General features: G+C 38.5%; 1 protein-coding gene across 4 annotated transcripts in view; it reads left to right on the top strand.

The window, feature by feature from the left end:
- The window catches only part of CGRRF1 (cell growth regulator with ring finger domain 1), a 37,923-nt gene that overhangs the window by 9,462 nt on the left and 5,958 nt on the right, over nt 1-22,503 (top strand). The window contains exons 2-7 of one of the 4 annotated variants that reach the window (XR_011471954.1): nt 1,952-2,091; nt 9,571-9,748; nt 9,894-10,041; nt 14,067-14,174; nt 14,382-15,024; nt 21,078-22,430. Coding sequence is in view for 2 of the 4 variants with exons in the window: in XM_070419431.1 (XP_070275532.1) it covers nt 1,952-2,091; nt 9,571-9,748; nt 9,894-10,041; nt 14,067-14,174; nt 14,382-14,702 (895 nt within the window). In the remaining 2 variants the exon portion in view is untranslated. Of the gene's footprint in view, nt 1-1,951; nt 2,092-9,570; nt 9,749-9,893; nt 10,042-14,066; nt 14,175-14,381; nt 15,048-21,077; nt 22,431-22,503 lie in introns of those variants that run through there. The other 3 variants (XR_011471956.1, XM_070419431.1, XM_070419445.1) reach the window with 3 other exon arrangements.

Genomic DNA, 22,503 nt, shown 5'->3' with positions numbered 1-22,503 from the left:
CCATATTGATATTGACTTAACCCAGTGATGGCGAACCTATGCACGTGTGTCAGAGGTGACACGCGAACTCATTTTTTTGGTTGATTTTTCTTTGTTAAATGGCATTTAAATATATAAAATAAATACAAAAATATAAGTCTTTGTTTTACTATGGTTGCAAATATCAAAAAATTTCTCTGTGACACAGCACCAGAGTTAAGTTAGGGTTTTTCAAAATGCTGACACGCCGAGCTCTAAAGGCTCGTCATCACTGTCTTAACCCAACGCCTGGATTCAAGTTGTGAACCTGGTTCTGGCCCTTGTCTTGAGTGGACAACTTGTATGTGAAGGCTTAGTTTCCACTGCCTACTGCCAGACTCAGAGCCCATCAAACCATGGCATAAGCCTTACTCATCACTTTATATTTTTTTGCCCTTTTCAAATTTATGAAGATGTCTTTGAACCCAACTATGCCTCTTCTTTCCAACATTTTATTATTAAAATTTCCAAACATGCATACAATGAAAGAATTATACAGTAAACATGCATATGCCCATCATTTAGGTTCCAAATCAACCTTTTGTTATAATGTCTTTGTTACATGTCTGTCCTGATCCATCCATCCTTCCATCCACCCATCAGTCCATCTTATTTGTTGATCACTTTCAGAGTAACTTGTACTCTTCACCCACTTGTACTTTACTTTTGAAGTAGTATTTATAAACAATGAAATGTGCATATCTTAAGTGTTATCAAACACATCATCTATACAACTCAACCCTCTATCAAGATATAGAATATTACCATCACCAGAGAAAGTTTCCTTATCGCTTTCCCAGTCAGCCCATACTCCTACACCCCAGAAGCAACCATTGTTTTGTTTTTTATTTCTACTCAATTACTTTTATGGACTCCAGAATTTCACTTTATGGAATAATAGCATGGCTTCTTTTGTGCAATATGTTGTTTTTGAGATTTATCCATATGGTCGTAGCAATAATTTATCCCTTTTCATTGCTGAGTTCTTCTGTTCCTTTGTTTAAACACAGTTTATTTGTTCGTTTCAGCAGGGTCTTTTTGATTTTTCTTTTTATCTGTCACTACTAAGTGTTTGGAGAGAAGAGAATGAATCCAAGTATGAACCTAACTGCCTGCTTAATCTAAAGTCTCTTGGTTAAACTAATGTGTATTCATTTTTAGTTATTTTATTTAAATTGAGTAAACTTAGCTGCTTTCTAATTTTATAAATAATTGAATTTAGTCCTTCTCATTTTCCTTCTAAGTCTGTTCAGTATCACATTTTTACATGAACTTTAAAAGGAGAAAATATGCTATAAAATGAAGGGCTATATTTGGTGTTTAAAAGTTCTCTTATCCCATAAATAATATCAAATAGTCTGCATATTAAATATGTATTTGTCACCCTAGCCAGTTTGGCCGGTGGATCGAGCGTCAGCCTGCAGATTCATTTCCGGTCAAGGGCGAATACCCCAGTTGCGGGCTCGATCCCCAGTAGGTCGTGTGCAGGAGGTAGCCAATCAGTGATTCTCTTTCATCATTGATGTTTATATATCTCTCTCTCCCTCTCCCTTCCTCTTTGAAATCAATAAAAATATATTTAAAAAATATATGTATTTGTCTATAATGCCATTTAAAAATTTAGTAATTCTATCGTGCTTTTGCTCTTACATTAGGTACAATTTATAATCTGTATACTTCTTTGTTATTAACAATTGAACTCTGTTTTCAAGAGTATGTCGGTTCAACCAGCTTAACAATATATTGCAGTTCTAGGGGACCTCTAATCTCTGTTATTTCTAGATTAATTCTCAAATATAATGTAAATTGAGTAACATCTCTTTTTCTGATATGTTAAGAGGATTAACTAATGAAGCATCACATAGTCTACATATAACATAAAGTTTCAACATTTGTTAAAATAATGTATTGTTTTATTTTCACCTTTCTTCAGGTTTGGTTGGGATGTTCCAGTAATTCTGAGAAATTCTGAAGAGACCCAGTTCAAAACAAGAGTTTTCAAAAAGCAAATGAGACAAGTCAAGAATCCTTTTGGCTTAGAGATCGCTAATCCATCTTCAGCCTCGATTTCAAGTTGGTAGCTATTTTCCAAAGATTCTTCTCTCTTTCTCTGCCCCTGTTTTAGCCCTTTAATTTTCTTGTATTATTATTTATTAATTGTATTATTTTCCACATGAACAATTGTAAACCCATTTTTGCCCCACCTTGTATGTAGTATGCTACTGTTTATCTCACAGGAGAGGATATCCAAATACATGTGCTTATTTACACTAAAATGAAGTATCACAGGTGTTAACACTTGGAGTGGGGGAAACGAGTTAAGTCGGCTCGCGTGAATTGCGCGTACTCCGCGGGAGCCGTCTTAACTCGGTTCATATAGATTTGCGGTGGAGTGCGGGAAACGTGTAAACTCGGGCCGATTGTAACTGCGTATTACCAAATATTTGTTTGTTTGCCGTTCACAAAGATACCTACCTGCGTATGCGAACCGTTTCATACCCATTGGGGTAATAGGTATCATAAAAATCCCTGATTTTGCGCGGGAAACCTAAATAATTGCCCGCGCCATCTTATATTTTGGTGGGAAATTCACCCCACACCGGAGTGTTAATAAGAGAAGTCTTCAGTGCAGTGAGAAAGGTAAGAATGGTATAGTGTAAGTTCAGTTAATATAAGTTTGCTCACCTTCTGAAGAACAGCTGTCTGTCAGTCTGAAATTATGGTATTTTGGTCTAAAATTATTTTGGTAGATGGTAATAATAGATGGTAGTTGTTTGTTTCTGTACTTGGAAAACAAATTGTCTGTGAGCCTATCTAGGAGCCAGTGGAGTGAAAGAGAGGGGATGTTGGGCACAGACAAGACAGAAGAGTCAGGGAAGACTCAAATTCTTTGCTTGGGTCCTCCATAGCTGGGTCTTTTTACAGAGATGAGAAATACAGGAGGAAGCGGGTTTGGGAAGAAAGGTAATGAATTCAATTTTGAACTTCTGGACCTGTAAGTGCTTTTGTGACCGTTAAGCAGAGACACAGAGCATGCAGTTCTAGGTACAATTCTGTGGCTCTACCAGGTTCTCTGGACTGAGACCCTATCACCTTTTACGCTTGCTCACATTTCTGGTATCTTAAAAACAACCCTAAACTTTCTCAGCTCTTCATCTTATTCTAGCTACTGTCCTATTTCTCTTTTTCCATTCACACCCAGGCTTTTAAAATATATACATATATATTTTATTGATTTCAGAGAAGAAGGGAAAGGGAGAGAGAGAGAGAAAAACATCAATGATGAGAGAGAATCATTGGTCAGCTGCCTCCTGCATGTGCCATACTGGAGATCAAGCCCACAACCTGGGCATATGCCCTGACCGGGAATCGAACCGTGACCTCCTGGTTCATAGGTCAGTGCTCAACCACTGAGCCACGCCAGCAAGGCCACAGCCAGGCTTCTTAAAAGTGATTTGCATTTGCCTTCTCCTCTTAGCCTGCTTTCCTTTTACTCCTTGGAGCAGTGTAGTCTGATTTTTACCTGTATCCCTCTATTGAAATGGCTTTCCCCAAGATGACTAATTAGCACTTCTGCCCCCTACCCCTCACCCCTGGCAGTCATAAATTTACTGGGCACATTTTCAGGTCTCAGTTAGTGCTCTTTCTGTAGAGTTTAACAGAGTTGACCAGTCCTTCCTTGTTGACATCCTGCTCCCTTATCTTCTGTGAACTTTCTTGTCTAGTCATCTTCCTGCCTCTGACTTTCAGAATCACTTGTCAAAAATTAGTTACACTATCAACCTGAAGTAAATCTTGATTTACAATGAAGAAGTACAGTTTCTTATCTTCTTCCTTAGTTGTAAATACTATACTGTGTATGTGTGTGTATATAGGATGTCCCAAAAATTGTATACACACACTTTGAAGGCAGTGTTTATTAAAAAATAGTTCATTTTCAAACTTGAGCTATCAGCTGTTAAAGTGTGTATACATTTCTGGGGACACTCTATATATATAATAACCCCTATGAATTGAAGGAAACTAAGGACCTTTTTTTTTTTTCACTAGTGGTAGATAAGGAGTTCATTCTGACATTTTTCATTTGGGAAAGCCAAATTTCAAGATATGACAGACAAGACTAACTTATTTAGGAAACATGCCTGCATAAAATGTACAGAATAGGGTGGCTTGGTGATCTCTGACCTTTGTGGCCATGCACTTGGACCTGCTGTAATGTCGCATCTGGCTCTTGAGCAGGACTGCCTGTAAAAAATTCTAGTACAAAGTGGTTCTCCTGCAGCATAGGTCCAAAGCCTGGAGACACTGAGAAAGTAAGAATGGATACATCGTGAGCAAACAAACACAGGACACTTGTGAACTAGAAAGTGTCAGGAAATCGATCAATCTGCCGTTATTAAGATAGAAATAGTCCTAAATAGCGCCTGCCCTGTAAATGTTGGAAGCTGGACCTCTCAGCTATGCCCAACACACTATATGCCAACCAACAATAGCGTTACTGAAGTACATGAAGAACATTTTAAATGTGTGTACTTACAGCGTGCTTATTGAAGTATTTTAATTTTTAAATACCAATGCATATTACTCATTATCTATCTTCTATGGGGAAATAAGGAGAAGAATTTTGGTGGGAATTCTTCTTTATTTGGCAGAATAAAATTCATTTGCTTAAACTGTGGAACGATGGGTGTCATTAAAGATGTCTAACCAAGATATTGAAATAATATTCTGAACAATAATTGTGATGTTTTAAAAAGTTATTTCTTTTGGTATATAAATAGTTCAAAAATCCAGGGCCTTGTTTTTTTGTTTTGATTTGTTTATTAAATCACTATACCCAAGGTGCCTGGCACATAGGGGAGGGACAGGGAACATATAGAGAACTGATTTACTTGAAAATTAACCAGAGAATCAGTTTTGTTTTTAATATCTTTTTATTGATTTCAGAGAGAAAGGTAGAGGGAGAGAGAGATAGAAACATCAATGATGAGAGAGAATCACTGATACGCTGCCTCCTGCACACCCCATACTGGGGATCGAGCCTGCAACCCAGGCATGTGCCCTTGACTGGAATCAAACTTGGGACCCTTCAGTCCGCAGGCTGACGCTCTATCCACTGAGTCAAACCAGCTAGGGCTGGAGAATTAGTTTTAATCTTAGTCATTTAGTTCTGTTTACCAGAGGTGGGTTTTGGGGATTTGTTGTTGTTCTCTAATGATACTGTATTTGGATTTATGATGTTTCCATGTCCTCAATGTAGAGGTTTTAATGAAATTGAAAGTAGGTACTCAGAACATATTATTTGTGTTGTATTAATTCAATTCAGGGATTCTGCTGTCTTTTTGTAAACAGCTTTCTGGTATTTTGACTTATTCACCCTGGAAAGAGCCAATATAAGCAAAAGCGTTAAGCAAAATGACACACAGCATTTTTGGAGGAATTTGTGAGCTTCTATTCATTACGACCAAAATTTTCATTCCCAATATTTTGGTTTCATCATCCTCAGGCAGGGGCTCCTTGTATATTAGTTCTTCTCTCACAGAGACTTTTCTGTAGGAAGGTGTGTGGCTTTACTGCCCCCTTGTTTCTCCTTTTATTAATGGCTCAACTCATTAGACTATAGCCCCAATTTTTTTTTCAAATTCTTGCAAGACCATCTTTTACACTGTCTCTTTATTTAGTTGTTACAGGTAGGCAGGTTGAGAGAAATCCTATCTAGGATGCTTCACTTCATTTGGATTCTGAATTTTCTGGATTATGTCTATTTTCCATACTGTTAATACTATTGATCTAAGTTGTTATTGTGTACGCACTGAATTTTAGAAGACTAAAAAATATAAGAATGGGAATTGAATATAAGGATCTTTGCAGAAGAAGTGATAAAAACTAAAGGGAGAATAGTTTTGTCTAAGGGTGTTTGAATGCTTAGTGTAAATCAATGTATTCTCCTCAGTCCTAAGTTTATGAAAGATTGTGGAGGACAGAGTTTTATAGATTCTGTAATTCTTTTTCATTTGCTTGTGATATTAATATCAGAGACATATTAAAATCTGATTAATATCATTATCAGTAGTCTGTGACGTGCCCCATTTTAGTCAAGTATACAAAGTCTATAAACAAGTTTTATTTAGCTCTGAATGTCTGGAACTCTGATTCTTTTTACAAAGCAGTTAGACTGATACTATGTATGTTGTGTAAAGCGGAGTTTGTTTTTTAAGGCTTATCTTTCCATTGTTCTTTCTTTAGTGTAAACAAACACATATTTTGGATATCCTCTCCTGTGAGATAAACAGTAGCATACTATATACAGAGTGGGGGAAAAATGGGTTTACAGTTGTTCATATGGAAAATAATACAATAAATAATAAATAATAATACAAGAATAAACTCTATTTCACGTATTCACAACTGTAAACCATCTTTTGCCCCACCCTGTGATATTTTCTACACTTTGCTTTTCTCATTTAATGGTATATTCTGAAGCTCATTCTACAGTAGTACTATATACAGATATTTTGGTATGCCTCAATTTTTTTTTTTTTTTTTAAATATATTTTATTGATTTTTCACTGAGAGGAAGGGAGAGGGATAGAGAGTTAGAAACATCGATGGGAGAGAAACATCGATCAGTTGCCTCTTGCACATCTCCTACTGGGGATGTGCCCGCAACCAAGGTACATGCCCTTGGCCGGAATCGAACCTGGGACCCTTCAGTCCGCAGGCTGACGCTCTATCCACTGAGCCAAACCAGTTAAGGCATTTTTTTGAAGAGCTTCCTGGTACTTCATTGGAGAGTATTCCATATTTTATTAATTTAATTCCTATTGATGAACATTTAGGTGGAGTACAGCATTTTGATATAACTAGTGCTACAATGAATAGCCTATTTATACATCTTTTTACATTTTTGCCAGTAATACTTTTCTGGGTTCTCCCCCCCCCCCCACACACACACTTTTTTTGTAGGCTTTAAATTTTTTCCCCTTTCCCATCTACTTCCAACTTTTTTTTTCTTGCCTCACTTTGTGTGGTTCTAAAGTGACAGAGAAAATTATGTATGATTTTTAATACATATATTTTAAATTTGTATTAATGGAGTGATTTTCTTCAGCTATTTAACAACTAATTGAAAAATAAAGCTAATTGAATTAATACCTGATAGTTAGAATCATGAAAATGTGAAATCAAATCTGGTATCAATTATGTATGTAAAGTTTCTGTCAATTAAAATTTTTGCTTAACTGTGATTAGAAATTGCTCTATGTCACTGCTACTATACATACTCAGAATCTGACACTTTGTACTTAGTACAATATTTGGCATCCTGTGGATGATCTGGTTGTATTTGTGTATCTCCTTCCAACACATTCTGATGATCACCTTTAAAAGTAGGTAATATATTAATCAGAATTCCTATTAGCAAGCAACAGAAACGACTCCAGTAAAAGGATATTGAGGGCGGAGGAATGGGGGACATCTGTAATACTGTCAACAATAAATAAATAAAATGGGGGGAGGAGAGGATATTGAATAGTATACAGACTTGCCAGTAGGTTTGGAAAGCCAGAATCAGAGACCAAGGTTGTTCAGTCAGGAACAGTTGTCACTGAAAGTGACCGGGACCGAAGCAGATCTACCCTGGCATGATCTGGAATGTGTGGGTTCTTGACTTGGTGTAGGAAAATGTTCACATGAGTCCAGATGATTTTGAGAGTACCTTTCTTAAAGTTGGGAGCAGTGAAACAAAGGATAGGCTTGAGATAGAAGAGCCAAGATCACAACAACAGGAGTGGGCCTACACTGGGCTGCCTAGACTCAGGAAAGGAAGTTACAGTAACAGAATTGAGCCACTCTGGGCTGTTTGGATACAGGAAAGGAGGTCACAGTGACAAAATTGAGTCATGTGGGGCCGGGTGGATTCAGGAAACAAATTATAGTAACAGAAGTGAGCCATGCTGGGCTGTGTGGACTCAGGAAAGAAAGACATAGAGGCAAAAAGAAGGCCCTTGGAGACAGTTGACAGGGCTAGCCCAGGACTAGTTGCTGCTGCCCATTGCTCACCTGATTGCAAGTTTCCTGGAAACCTTTTGAGCTTAGGGGAAAGAGAGTAAAAGGACATGCCTGAAGAAATGGTATGGGAGTGCTCAGGCGAGAGGACTGGGTCTTTTGTCTTAAGGGTTTTTATTTGTATTCTAACGGGAATTTTAGGGGAGGTCTCAGGGGAGGGTCTCAATAGAATATTCAGCAGCTTTCCAGGTGTGCCCTTTAATATGCTGATGCATCAAAATGAGCCTGTAGGGGAGTTGGGGATCATTCTATGGTCAGTTCCACTGCTTTACTTTTATCTTGGATTTGTCTGACTCTAATTGTTTGTTTTTTTTTGTTATTTATTCCCCTTCCTTCATCCATTCTGGAGTTTGGATGATTTAAGCTATTCTCTCTCTGGTTGGGGAGGAGAGGTATAAACCATCTGCTCCTAGGTGTCCTTGGTCAGGGAAGATAAGATCTTGTGATTTACTAGCGGGCTGTTAATTGCTCAGCCTTGTTTAACTATTTTGTCTCAGTTTCCCTCATTCCACTTGTCAAGGAATTTTCCCAGCTTCTCACTGTCCTGCCTCACAATGACCAAAAACGTTTCCTTTTGATTTAGCAAGTACACCCCTGCCGCTGAGCACTAGACGTTGCAGCTTGCGCTGCCGACAATGTCAGGCACTGGATGTTGCTGCCTTTGAACTTACTGCTACAAGGGAGGGGGAAAATCGCATAGGTGGCATATAGTAAATCCATAAGTAAGTAGATAAAACTATATATTATAATTTGTCCATTTATAATTTATATGCCCCCTTAATCGGCTTTACTCAAATCATAGTATCTTTTATTATGCTGAAAGCAAACAAATGAAAGAGGACATCACTATTACACTTCCATGTTTTGGAATCCCCACTCTTTCCTCAGGATATTTTGCATATTACATGGGACATTAACTTTGTGACAAGAATGTACATTAATGTTGTCAGTGTGTGTATTGATATTAGTAAAGCTCAATTTCTTTTTAATATTTGTCCTACTCCAGTGATCATCTTGTGGGGCCGCGGGTGGTGTGTATCCACTTTCAGAGAGAGCTCTGCTGCTTGTAGTTATAAGGTTGTGCGGACCTACTTTTGGAAACAGCTCTGCTGTTTCCTTTTTTAGGATTGTAGACACTATTAGAGTGGTAGGCTACCAATAGTGAACTGTATTGCAGTTTGTAAAATCTTTGTGGGAAAAGTCTTGAAGTCACCAAAAACATTAAATTGATCACTTCCAAGAATAAATGTATAAATAATCAGGTTTACTGGTAGTGCTTCAAAATTGTGTAGACACTGAAGTTTTTTATATCTCCTGTTTTAGAGACCAGTTCCTTCGTTTATAGGCACATACCCTTTAATGAGTTCCTTTAACTGCCAGCAGCCTGGCCAGCATCCAAAAAGAAGCTTTTATTACTCGCTATGTATAATTGTACTAGAAATTACGTCAGGTAATTTTCTTCTCTGTCTTATTTGTTTTTTACAGCTGGCATAACTTTGACAACAGATTGCCTTGAAGATAGCCTCCTCACATGCTACTGGGGGTGCAGTGTTCAAAAATTGTACGAGGCTCTGCAGAAGCACGTTTATTGCTTCCGAATAAGCACTCCCCAAGCACTGGAAGATGCTTTGTATAGCGAATATCTCCATCGAGAACAGTATTTGTATCCTTTATCTTATATCTATCAGGACATGAGAATTTTAGACATTAGACTTTTTATGGATGATGTGTTGCTAAGTTACGATCCCCTTTGGTATTTTATTGTATTTTTGCTTATGGTGACAATTTACCTTTACATTTTCAAAAAGTATTAAAAAGGACAGCAAAGAAGAAATATATTGCCAGTTACCAAAAGATACTAACATTAAAGACTTTGGGACAGTGCCCAGATCTCGCTATCCATTGGTAGCACTGTTGACCCTAGCTGATGAGGATGACCGGGAAATTTATGATATTGTAAGTAATTTTAAAGTTTTGGAAGCATTACTTTTAAGTGATTTGGATAATAGGTCTTAATTATTTGGTGATGTAGAAAAAGTATTTTGATTTCTGAGGGTATACATTTGACCTGATCACATTTCCCCCCCAACATAAATAAATAAATAAATAAATAAATAAGTGCATGGGAAATACATTGGTATGATTTTTATACATGTGACAGCTCCTTTAGAGTACGACTTTTTTTCCCATATGGGTTACAAGAATATGATTTTATTTAGAAAATAAAAGCTATATTATGTTTGAATTAAGTTAATTTCATCATTCTGTCATGTTTGCTGCATAGAAAAGTCTGTTGGGAGACATATTTATTTTTAACATTTTTTTGAGCACTGAATAAATGAGCATTGTAGTAGTGAAACAAAATTCTCAATTTTAAGACAGTACCCACTCTTTTCTTGCATGTTTATAGTCATCATAGTATCTGCTGCATCTACATCTTATATATGTTTGGTCCCTATATTTTCAGTAATTATAGTGATAATTACCTTTCTCATTATATACTAATTACTTCTTTAGTCTGGTAGTTTATCCCTATTAGGAAGATAAAAGCATCTTAGGGAGCTAAGAAGACCTGAGCCTTGACAATCCTCTAAGTATGGTAGAAGCTTATACATGAAATAAAGTTGGTGAAATAGTATCATGGTAAGAATGCCCTTATACGCAATTTACTACTTTTCTGAAGTGCATGATATAGATATGTTCATTAATAAAGAAATGGTAGCATCTTTATGGCACTTTGTAATATATTAACTTATTAAGTAACATTAACTTATTTATTTCTTCTAACAACATTGTGTTAGGCAAATATCCTTCTTAAAAGGACTGAAACAGAGTTGGTAGAAAAATCCCAATCATTCAGGAAATAAGAGATGGGCTTGACCCTGAACCTGTGTAGTTCTTTGCCAGTAGCCCTTCCTCCCTTTCTTTTTTACAGGAATATCTTTCTGAAACAAGTGTGTATTGAGCTTTGGAAGGTAGACCCTTATTGGGAAATGTAGACCCTGTTCATATGCAGTTAAACCAATCTAAGTTTTTGGGTTTTAACCTTATCAAATTGAAGTTCCATTGAGCTGAAATCAGCTTGTTTTTTCCCAAATAAAAGACATACCAACAGCAGTTATTTTCAGAATCTGGCACCATGCCTTAAACACAGTAGGTGCTCAATACATTTAATCAGTGTGGGAAAAGTCATACGAAGCAGTGTTGGTGAGCTTCATAGAGCTCGGCAGCAGAACTTCTTAGTTGCACGTGCATGAGGAAGTGTATATGAGAGATCTTCTGGTTTCTCCCCCACCCCCTTTTCAATTGAAGATAAATAAGACCTATTAGATTGGTGTTTCATACCCCTGCCTTCCTGATCTCTTCTAAGCTCCCCTAGTTCTTTCCTTTTATTGCAAAAAAGGGTCAGTTCTTAGTCACCTTCCTCCCAGCTTCTCCTTTGGTTCCTTTCCTTCTCATTGGGTTGGTGCTTTCTATCTACGTGAGGTACCGATAGTCTTTGTTTTCTAACTTTTCTTCCTCCATCTAAATAGAAAAGGATTTGGTGTGTGCATGCTAAAACATACATATAACTTAAATGCTGTTTTAGCCACTTTCCAGTGTACAATGGCATTATAAATAGGGAAAGATTTGCTTATCAGGTCCCTGACCCAATTGGAATGAAGATTCCAGGGCCCTGCTGTGGCTGTGGGCGGCTTATTCCCACAGGGGCGCCTGAGCCCTGGCCCTGAAGTGTTAACAGCTATTTTCTTTGCCTATGTTTCCCTGCCTTGGTCCTTCTCTGTGTTTTTTATCAGCAGGCTCTCCCCCTTTTTCCCTATTAAATCTTGTTTCTCCCATCTCTTATCTTTCAGATTGGGCCTAATGGTAGAACTAAAGTATAATTGTTAGTATATTTTATAATAATGTTCTCTGTTCTTTTTTGTTTGTTTTTCTTGTTACTCCTCACCTGCGGATATTTTTTCTATTGCTTTTCAGAGAGAGTAGAAGGGAGTGAGGAAGTAGGAGAAAGAGAGAAGGAGAGAGAGGGAGAGGGAGAGAAACATCGATGTGAGAGAGACACATTGACTGGTATCCTCCCTCATGTGCCCTGACCAGGGGCAGGGAGCAAACCCACAACCCAGGTATGTGCCCTTGACCTGGAATCAAACTCCTGACCCTTTGGTTTCAGACTGATACTCTAACTACTGAGCAATACCAGCCAGGACATGTTCTCTGTTCTTAATTTTAAAAGCAAACTGAGCATTTCATAATTCTTTTTCATAAATGGTTTTTCAGTATTTTATCTGGGAATCAGAGACTCTAAATCTAAAAAAAGAAAATTAAACTCTCCCATTCCTATTGTAACAGTAAAAATTACATTTAGATAATATAGCTAGTCATTAGTTTGTTATTGTAAGTAGATAAAGGAAAGCAGGGATTGTTATTGCAAGATTTTGGCTTTAAAACTTTTTCATTTTTACATAATTATATCAGTTTGTTTTTTATATTACTCATAGAATATATGCTTATGGCAGGAAATAACATTAGAAAATCTAGATAAGCCAAAAGAAAAAAGTATAATCACTTTTATTCTATCATCCAAATATAACCACTGTGAATATTTGTATCTTTCCAGATCTTTATATATGTAATTTGTTGTTGTTGTTATTAATTTTCATCTGAGGATATTTTTTCCATTGATTTTTAGAGAGAGTGGGAGAGAGGGAGGGAGGGGGAGAGGGAGAGAGACAGGGAGAGAAACATCAATGTGAGAGCATAATATTGATTAGCTGCCTCCTGCACACCCCTGACCCAGGTATGTGCCCTGACCAGGAATCAAACTAGCAACCCTTTGGTCATAGGATGACACCCAGCCAACTGAGCCACACCAGCCAGGGCTGAAATTTTTTTTTTTTTTTTTTAACATTTCCACCATATATGAGTGTGATTATTACTCCATAGAGTGTATTGACAAGCTTTTGAATTTTTGTTAATCTGATGTGTGAGAAATATCTCAGTAAATTTTTGATTTGCATTTATCATGTTGTGAGTAAAATTGAACATCTTTTAATATGGCTAAGGACCATGATTATATCTTTTGTGAATTGTCTATTCATGTATTTTGCCCATTTTTCTATGGGATATTTGGTTACTTTCTCTTCATTTTTTAAAGTTGTTCATAAGTTAGGGATATTAGCCCGTAGTCTGTGATATACATTGCGAATATTTTATTCCAGCTTGCTAATATGTCTTTTAACTTTGCTTATGGTGCTTTTTTATTATGCAGGTTTTTAATTTTCATATAGTCAAATTGATCTGCCTCTAGGTTTGAGTTATAGTTAGAAAGTCTTTCCTTACATTGAGACTAGAAAGAAATGCACATATTTTCTACTAGTATTTGTATAGTTTTATTTTTTTACAATTAGATTTCTTATGCTTTTGGAGTTTATTCTTGTGTATGGTATGAGGAGTACATCTAATTTTTGTTTTTCCAAGTAGCTATTCAGTTGTCCTAATATTTTTTATTAAAAAGACTCGCTTTGCCAGTGATTTGAAATGCCATTTTTATCATATTTGTATATATGATTTCTGGACGGTTTATTCTGTTTCAGACACCTGTCTATCCATGTGCTAGTACCACACTGTTTTAACTCTAGAGGCATGGAAGTATGTTTTAATATCTGACTGTGCTTGATAGCCTCACCTCCATAGCTTTCTTTTCAGTATTTTCCCAGCTGTTCTTATGTGTTATTTTCCCATATTGAGAATTTTAGAGTCAACTCAGCTATTTTGTTGGGATCACATTAAATTTGTAAACTAGTATAATTTTAAAAACTCTGGAAAAAATGTGTCAATAACTGGTTTCTCTATAGTGACTGATTTGAGTAAATTATTGTAAGTTTTCTAATCAGCTTATTTTTGTTTGAGACATATTTTCACATATCTGTGAAATAATATAAAGAGGTTAAGTACTGACTGGTGTTCAATTTTTATTTTAGATTTCCATGGTGTCAGTAATTCATATTCCTGATAAAACTTATAAACTGTCCTGTAGAATATTATGTCAATATTTACTCCCGACTCAAGGTCAATTTCATGATCTTAAGGTAAGTTGTACCCTTGTAGTCTTATCTTTGTTTCTCATTTGCAGTTTCAAAGAATGACCATTTATCAAGGGATATATTTTTACAGTTAGTTCCCATAGAAGTTAGCTATTATTTGCTAGCTCATAAATTTTGAGCATCTCTTATGACCCTCTGAAGAGTAATTGACATTTGTAATTATCTTTAAACTTGTTTCTTTGATTTTTTCAGCAACTTTTCATGTCTGCAAATAATAATGCCACTCCTTCCAGCAATTCCTCTCCAGAAGGTGAAAGCACAGACCGCAGCTTGTTGGAAAAGGCTGGACTTTCTGAAAGTGAAGTAGAGCCTCCGGAGGAGAGTAGCAAGGACTGCGTTGTTTGCCAGAACGGGACCGTGAACTGGGTGCTCCTGCCCTGCAGGCACACGTGCTTGTGCGATGGCTGTGTGAGGTATTTTCAGCGGTGCCCCATGTGCAGGCAGTTCGTTCTGGAGTCGTTTGCACTTCACAGTCAGAAGGAGCAAGATAAAGACAAACTGAAAACTCTCTGAGGATGTTGTTACAACTGAAAAGTACAATTACCACTCAAGATGCAGAAATTTGTGTTCTTGGAATTAATCATAACATGGAATGTATGGTGTTGACTGTCAATGACAATTCTATTTTAACTTCATATTTGCACGGTACCTGGATGATGAAACTCAATTATTCCGTCCTGTTCCGTATGGTAAATGCTGGAATACCATCTGTGTTATACATAAAAATGCATTCAGCTCTTGAGAAGAAAGCAAATGTCTGGCCTTTTATCATCTATGGGATATCATGTAATGTTAATTAGAAAATTTCCAAAAAAGCAATCCATCTAAAATTTGAGTAAGTAAAAGTCTTTTTCTGAATGTTTTTCCTTTGCCATAATTTAGGGTGCAATTGGGGAAAAATTGAATTCTTAAAGTAATTGTATGTTCCCCAGTTTACAGAGGAGTTGGAAAGGGCTTCTAACTTTAAGTCCTTTCCTGAAATAGCAGTTTTTATAAATATCCATCTGCTTGGTTTCTAATTTTTCTTATAGCCACATAAACACAAGCCGTAATTTTTAAATATAGCTTCTTAAATTATAAATGCAAGATACAATTCTTGACTGTTCTCAGTGTGTCCTAGATTGAAATGATGCTCATTTATAGGAAGCAGATATATAAAACAAGAACAATAACATTTCTCGGATAATTAAATTTACTGCCAAATAGGATTAGATTAGCAGGCTGTGGCCTACCGGGGAAGATCTGTGAGACTCTCAGTGCCTTACCTTAGGTTTCCTCCTGAACAGCAAATCCATCCAAAACTGGAGGGATTTAGAGCCAGAAAAACCACTAACAGAAACACATGACTATTTTCTTCTAGTGTGTTTTTATTACAAACTAGGGGCCCAGTGCATGAATTTGTGCACTTTGAAAGGAACTGTGGGCCGAGAGGCTGCTGTGGGCACAGGGTCAGGTCTCGGCCTATCTTCCGTGCCCCCACCCGGCCCCTCCCGCCACAGCTCCCAGTCCCCTGTCTGCCGGCAGCCCTGCTCCCGCCACCGCCGATCACACGCGCTGATGGCGCTGGCCCCACTCACACTGCTGATGGCGGAACGATTGGGGCCAGCGCCAGCAGCGGGTGCGAGCCGTGGCTGCTGCCCCAATCGCCCTCGAAGCAGGGAGAGGTGCAGAAGCCCTCCGGGGCAATCGGGGCCGGCAGCCACTGCTCGCACCCGCAATAGGGACCGGGATGGCACCGGGTGCTGGCAGCGGGTGTGAGTGGCAGCTCCGGCTGCGGGTATGAGTGGGGCCGGCGCTGGCAGTGGGTGTGAGAAGGGCCGTTGCCGGCAGCAGGTGCAAGAGGTGGCTGCCGGCCCCAGTTGCCCCTTAGGAGCAGGGGGAGGTAGAGAATGGTAAATTACTTTGTTTATTCTTTGTTATATTCTTGGAAGAGTTGAGAACCTGATGGGCAAAAAGGCCCATCCCCCACTCTTTCTAAGATGACTAAGAAGAAAAAGGTAAATCAGAGTTTCCTGTGTCTTCAGCAGAAATTGCATTCAACTCACCAAGAAATCAGATCATAGCAAATAAACTGTGACATTCAGGGAGAATTTTAAGTCTTTTTCGTCTTGCTTATATTAAGAATAATGCCTTATCGTTGTGTTAGCGTTTTTATATAATATCATTTCATTCTAATCAAATACAGCACTCTCAAAAAGACATTACCTAATCTCCATTCTATAAACCAAATCAAACTTTTATCTGCATTCAACAGCTATGTAATAAATACCTTCTTGGGGCCAGATACCTTTGAGGAGTCTGGGCTACAAAGAATCAGGAAAAATCCTGGCCTTAAAGTATTTGTGCCTAAAAGGAGCATTGGTAGCTTATTAGGAGCACATCCCACCTCAGATATTCCTAAGGCCTGTTCTCACCCTGCCACCGGAAGCAGGGCGGTCAGAAGCCACAGCCCCTCTGTGGTTAGCGACCAGTATAACCATTCATCTGAGAAACTCACTTTCTGGTGTAAATTGGGGAATATTCAGAGATCACTTCCTCCATCCCAGCCATCCTGCTTCCCTTTACAGATCTGTTTGTACCTAAACTGTCCACCTGTACTCTTACTCCATTTTTCAAAACTTTTTATTGTGGTAAAGTATAGCATAAAATTTACCATTTTAACCATTCTGAAGTGTACAATTCAATGATATGAAGTACATTCATATTGGTGTACAACCATCACCATTATCCATCTTCAGAGTTTTTTCATCAACCCAAACTGAAACTCTATACCCATCAAGTAATAACTCCTCACTACCCCTCCCTTTCCCCTGGTAACCACCAGTATTCTTCTGTATTTATGAACTTGACTCTTCTAGGTACCTCATTTACATGGAAGTCCTTTTCTCTCTGGCTTATTTCGCTGAGTATAATATTTTCAAGGTTTATGCTGTAGCATGTATCAGAATTTCTTTTTAAGGCTGAATATTATTCTATTGTGTAAATATAGCACATTTTGTTTATTCACCCATCATTTTTCATAACTTAAAGATGACTTGCCCTTAGCTTCTCTTCCTGCAGTTGAAAGAATTATTTTTCCTGCCCTCGGAAATCTGAGGGATTTGGTAGGTAGTCAAGTAAAAACAAGCAAACTGACTCTTAGAGGCTTATGCCAGAATTTTCCAATAACAATGAATAGTGACTTTATGCAAGAATGTCAACAAAAACATTGCATTTGAATGTATTATTAGACAAAATAGTTGGTTTATATCGATTAGTTGTTAGTTTCTAAAAATACAAGCAGGAATGCCAAATAAACAGGTGAATATGGTAATCTGAAGTTCAGGGGAGAGGTCTGGCTGAAGTTATACATTTGGGAGTCGTCATTGTGGTATTTAAAGCCATAAGTCTGCATGAGATTGCCAAGGGAGTGAGCACAGACTGGGGAAGACCAACATTCAGGGAGACTGGGAGAAACCAGTAGATTGAGAAGACTGAGATAGGAAGAAAACCAGAAGAGTGGTCTTTATAAACCATCTCAAAACGGAGTGGTATAAAACAACCACTTTTATTGTGCTCACAGAATCTGTGTTCAGATATTGGGATAGGATGTAGCAGGGTCGGGCCTACCTGGGATTCAAATGACAGATTGACTCAGAGGGCTAAAGGCTTCTTCACTCATGTATTTGGTGTGTGGGCTGTGGAGACTCAAAAGCTGGGTTGAGCTAGGACAACATGTGGCCTCTCCATGTGGCTTGGTCTTTGTCACAGCCTGATGGTCTCAGGTTAGTCAGTTTCTTACTAGTAAGTGGAGGCTCAGGATTCCAAGAGCAAGTGTTCTAGGGAACAAGGCAACAGCTGCATGGCCTTTTTTTTGTTTTGTCTTTTTCTTTTTACCAGCTTAATGGAGATGCAGTTTACATACCATACAATTTCCCATTCAAAATGTACCACTCAATAGTTTTAATGTACTCAGGGTCTTTCAACCACCACTATAGTCAACTTCAGAATGTTTTAATTACTCTTAAAAAAAAATTGTGCACATTAGCAGTTACCCCCATCCCCCCCATGTTCCCCAACCCCAGGCGACCACCAGTCTACTTTCTGTCTCTATAGCTTTGCCTGTTCTGGACATTTCATGGAATGAAATCACATGTAGAATCACAAATGGGATCACACAATGTGGCCTTTTGCATCTGACCACAAACATGACTTAGCACAATATTTTTAAGGTTCATCCATGATATAGCATGAATCTGTTTTTTTTCTTTTTATTGCCCCAAAATATTCCGTTGTATAAGATATACCAATACCACATGTGTTTACCATTGATGGACATTTGGGTTCGTCTGCTTTTTGGTTATTATGAATAAGGCTGCTGTGAACACTGGTTGCAAGAGTTCAGTTTTAGACATTTCAAGTTAGAGATGTGATGTTAAGCCTGCCTTGTTTGTTTTATTTTTAGTTGAACCTCCAGGCATTTAATCTCTTCTGTCTTTTTCATAGCCATGTCCTACAGAAATTCTGCAAACATATACCAAGCACAGGACTGAGTCAGTCAGGCTAGGGGGAGGACTAGCTGCCCTACACTTTTTGCACTCTAAGCTCTTTGTATTTGTGCCAGCGATCGCCGTAGTCTCCCAGCTCCGAACCCACCCTTCTATACTCTGCTTTGCAATGCTGGGGTAGACTCTGCAAACCACACTTAAGCTTTACAGCCCACTCCCTCTGAGGCTTTGCAAACCAGAGCAATAGAAGGAGGGAGGAAGATAGGGGGAAGAAGAGATCTTCTCCTTCCTGTCTCCTGTGGCTTTTCTGTTCCCGTGAACATCACCCCAGCCTGGCTTCTTTACCTTGGCAGTGGCGGTTGATTCCAGGAGCAAAGATTGAATCCAGAGTGGAACCTGCTTCCTCACCCCCACCCGCCTCAGGACGCCAGCAGCACCCCATCCTCAGAGGTCCGAGTATTCTAGCTCTGTAGAGCCCCTCCTCCAGACTTCTAAATTTTTATGATTGGAACTTCTTCATGTGGTCTCTCCAGCCCTGTGGATGGTAGTTGCTTCCTGCATGGCTGCCTCTGAGATACCCTCATGTTCCTCTTTCCACTTTTCAGTAAACAACTCTATTAATATCTCGGATAAAATAATCATCGTCTTTTCAGTCTCCTGACTATCCTAAATTGATCCAATTGAATGTTATCTCCTGTAATCCTGGCTCACTTTACTAAGGTAGACAGAAAACTGAGACCAATTTTGGTTAAATAGCCCATATTGTACAGCTACGAGGCGGTAGAGTTGGGATTTGAATCCAATTTTGCTTTGCTTTGTTTTGCCTGAAGCTTGTGTTCTTCACTAGTCACCTTCCTACAGAAAAACACATAGTTTTTCAACATCGAACTATAGGTACAATTTTAAAATTCTTTCATCATTTGTATTGCTTCTCTCCAGCCTATTATCAGACCCAGCATTTCCCAACACACGTCCCAGGCAGCAGTATATACTCCAAGACCTGTCTGGAGCCTGCCCGTATACTGTATTCACCAGAAAAGGCATAGTGAACATTAGCATAATAAAGGCTCTGAGAAATTTTGCAGCTTCTCGTGATTTTTTTGACTAGGAACATTCCAAGGATGAGCAAAATGTGGGATTAATCAATATCTGACCTAATGTATCCTGTGCAACAGTAGTGTCTGCTTAGGATAAAAATGTCAGTGCCAGCAGTTGTGGGCACATACGGAGGTGGCATTAAACAATATTGGGGAAGGCGGTTCTGATCTTTGTTTAGTTTGCTGAAATATGATCTTAGACTTGTGAACCTGTGGACACATTTCAATTGCACTTTCAGTTGAAAAAGAGATTTGGTAATTCTTGAATCAATAACCAAGATCAGAAGGTTTGATGACTTCTAGAACAAGTAAGTTTTACTTTGTTTCTCTCATGCCAATCTGGGTCAAGTTATCTCTCCAAAGGCCTAAGGGGTACCACTCTTGTAATCCTGACCCACATAAGTCCTGTAACTAGGAGTAGTTTTGCAATGCTTACATTTAACCTTCTTTGGATTTATTTGAAATCTTATCTATGACACCTTGTAAGATGTTTTACTGTAAAAAACTATAATTAATGCTTAACATATTTGTTTCTTTTTAAGAAGTGTGAACTCATCTGCACTGTGTTTGAAATTGTGAATCATTAGCTTGTGTTTAAAGTATATTTAAATAACTGTACCAGTTAATTGGTTTGGATTATACTGTTTAGAAATCAGATAAAAATACAGTGTACCCGACTAGGTGTTCTAAAAACTAGAGTTAACCCTTCTTACCTAACTCCATTCTGGAGAAAGCTGTCCCAAAAGTTTTCTTCATGGAATATTCATCCTTCAAAAGGAAGGAAATTTCAGCACATGCCACAACATGGATGAACCTTGAAAACATTATGCTAATTGAAAGAAGCCAGACAGAAATGGACAGTATTATATGATTCATGTATGTAAGGTACCGAGAATTCAGGCAAATTTCTGGAGACCGAGAGTAGAATAAGGGGTAGTAGGGACTGAGGGGATGGGGAAATGGGGAGTTATTGTTAATGGACACAGAATTTCAGGTTGGGATGATGAAAAAGTTCTGGATATGGTTAGTGTTCATGGTTGCACAAACAATGTGAATGTATTTAATACTACTGAGTCTCAGACTTAAAAATGGTTAAAGGGTAAATTTAATGTTAATTATGTATATTTTACCCCAATTAAAAAAAAAAACAAAAACATTTTCTTCAGTGATTCAGCAGCCTTGTCCAATTGGCATTCCAGTTTGACTCCGGACAAATAATCCTAACTGCTCATGGCATTTGGATAGTGGTATTCTATGTACCTAAAACTGGGGTTTAGAAGTCTTTTTTTTTTTTTTTCTGGAAGAATTCTCTAAACTGAGGAACTGAAGAAAATTTGAAAACTATCCTGAGTGTGGTAAGAACTTTAGTGCAAAGTGAGAGCAGAGTCCTCAAGAGTCCTCCAGTTCCACCTGACACTCGCCTGGCCGCTTCACCCTGCACCAGCTTCTGGCTCAGCCTTGGCCGTGATTCCATCCGTGTAAAAATGTGCTAGGGGTAGAGGGAATTGGCCAGGCAGTTACCACGCTGCCCTGGCGAACAGACGCCAGCTTGCTATCTGAATGTGTGCCTCTGCCAACACAGATATTTCTGAGCTGCTTCTAATGAGATCTGAACTCAAGTTTAGTCTCTGTAAGCCACGGCTCCGGGGCCTTACCCAGCCTGCCTTTCACGGTTGCTATCTTAACAGACCTGACTCCTGATTTAGCCTTCCCACATTCCATCTGTCATCAGTTCTTCAGTTCCTTCCTCCACATCTCTCTCTTCATCCCCTCGAATCCTGACTCAAGCCCTGGCAATCCTGTCCTAGACCTTATTACAAGAGAAAGCATGTCTTTGAAGAGTGAATAAAGCATGTTTCTATGTGAGATGTGCCGTAGATGTAAATTAGCCAAGGTGACACACTCTAACCTGTGCATAAAAAGAAGGAAAATTATTACTTATCAAGTTCCTACTATGTGTCAAGTGTCTAACAAGCGTACGAGAGCCAGCATTGCAATTATTTTTAAATAATATTTTTAATCCAGAGGCTACTTTGCCGTAGCTGTGCCTACTCTTCAGGAAGCACACTAGATCCTAGTGGCAAATATAGAGTTCTAGCTGATGTGCATGCCAACTTGGCCCACTTTAAATCAGTCTTCACATTCCCTCCATCCTGGGCACCTCTGTTCAGCCACTAAGGCTCATCTTTTAATAGTCAGGTCCTTCTCCACAACCTGACCTGAATAGCCTGCGCTCGCCTGGATGCACACCCATGGTTCGGCACCTTTCCTGAGAACAGGACACAACCATCTGGGGTCTCCTTCAGCCAGGAAGGTTTCCCCGCCTGCCAGCCATGTTGGTAGCTCACCTCAACCATTTCTCCCAGCTAACTGCCTAATCATCTGCTCTTTGGAACTCAAAATTTACACTGAAACTCATTTTACATTAGATTGTCCGATGTTACACATTGATAACCCTAGGAGGCCTTCAGGCCCTTTAAATTACGCAACTTTCAAAAAATCTGCTTTTGTTTAATTTTTCTTTGAACCTATTAAATATTTTCGTTTTTATGAATCAGAACAGTTTTTGTTTTCTTTTTTAAAAAAAAAATATTTGTATTGATTTCAGAGAGGAAGGGAGAGGGAGAGAGAGATAGAAACATCAATGATGAGAGAGAATCCTTGATGGGCTGCCTCCTGCAGTTCCCCACACTGGGGAGCCTGCAACCTGGGCATGTGCCCTGGCTGGGA

The sequence above is a fragment of the Myotis yumanensis genome, unplaced genomic scaffold (assembly GCF_028538775.1).
Source record: "Myotis yumanensis isolate MYYU_CA2020_CCGP unplaced genomic scaffold, mMyoYum1.0.hap1 SCAF_1, whole genome shotgun sequence".
NCBI lineage: Eukaryota > Metazoa > Chordata > Mammalia > Chiroptera > Vespertilionidae > Myotis > Myotis yumanensis.
Note: the sequence above shows the minus strand (reverse complement) of the source record. Positions and strands in the feature narration are given on the sequence as shown.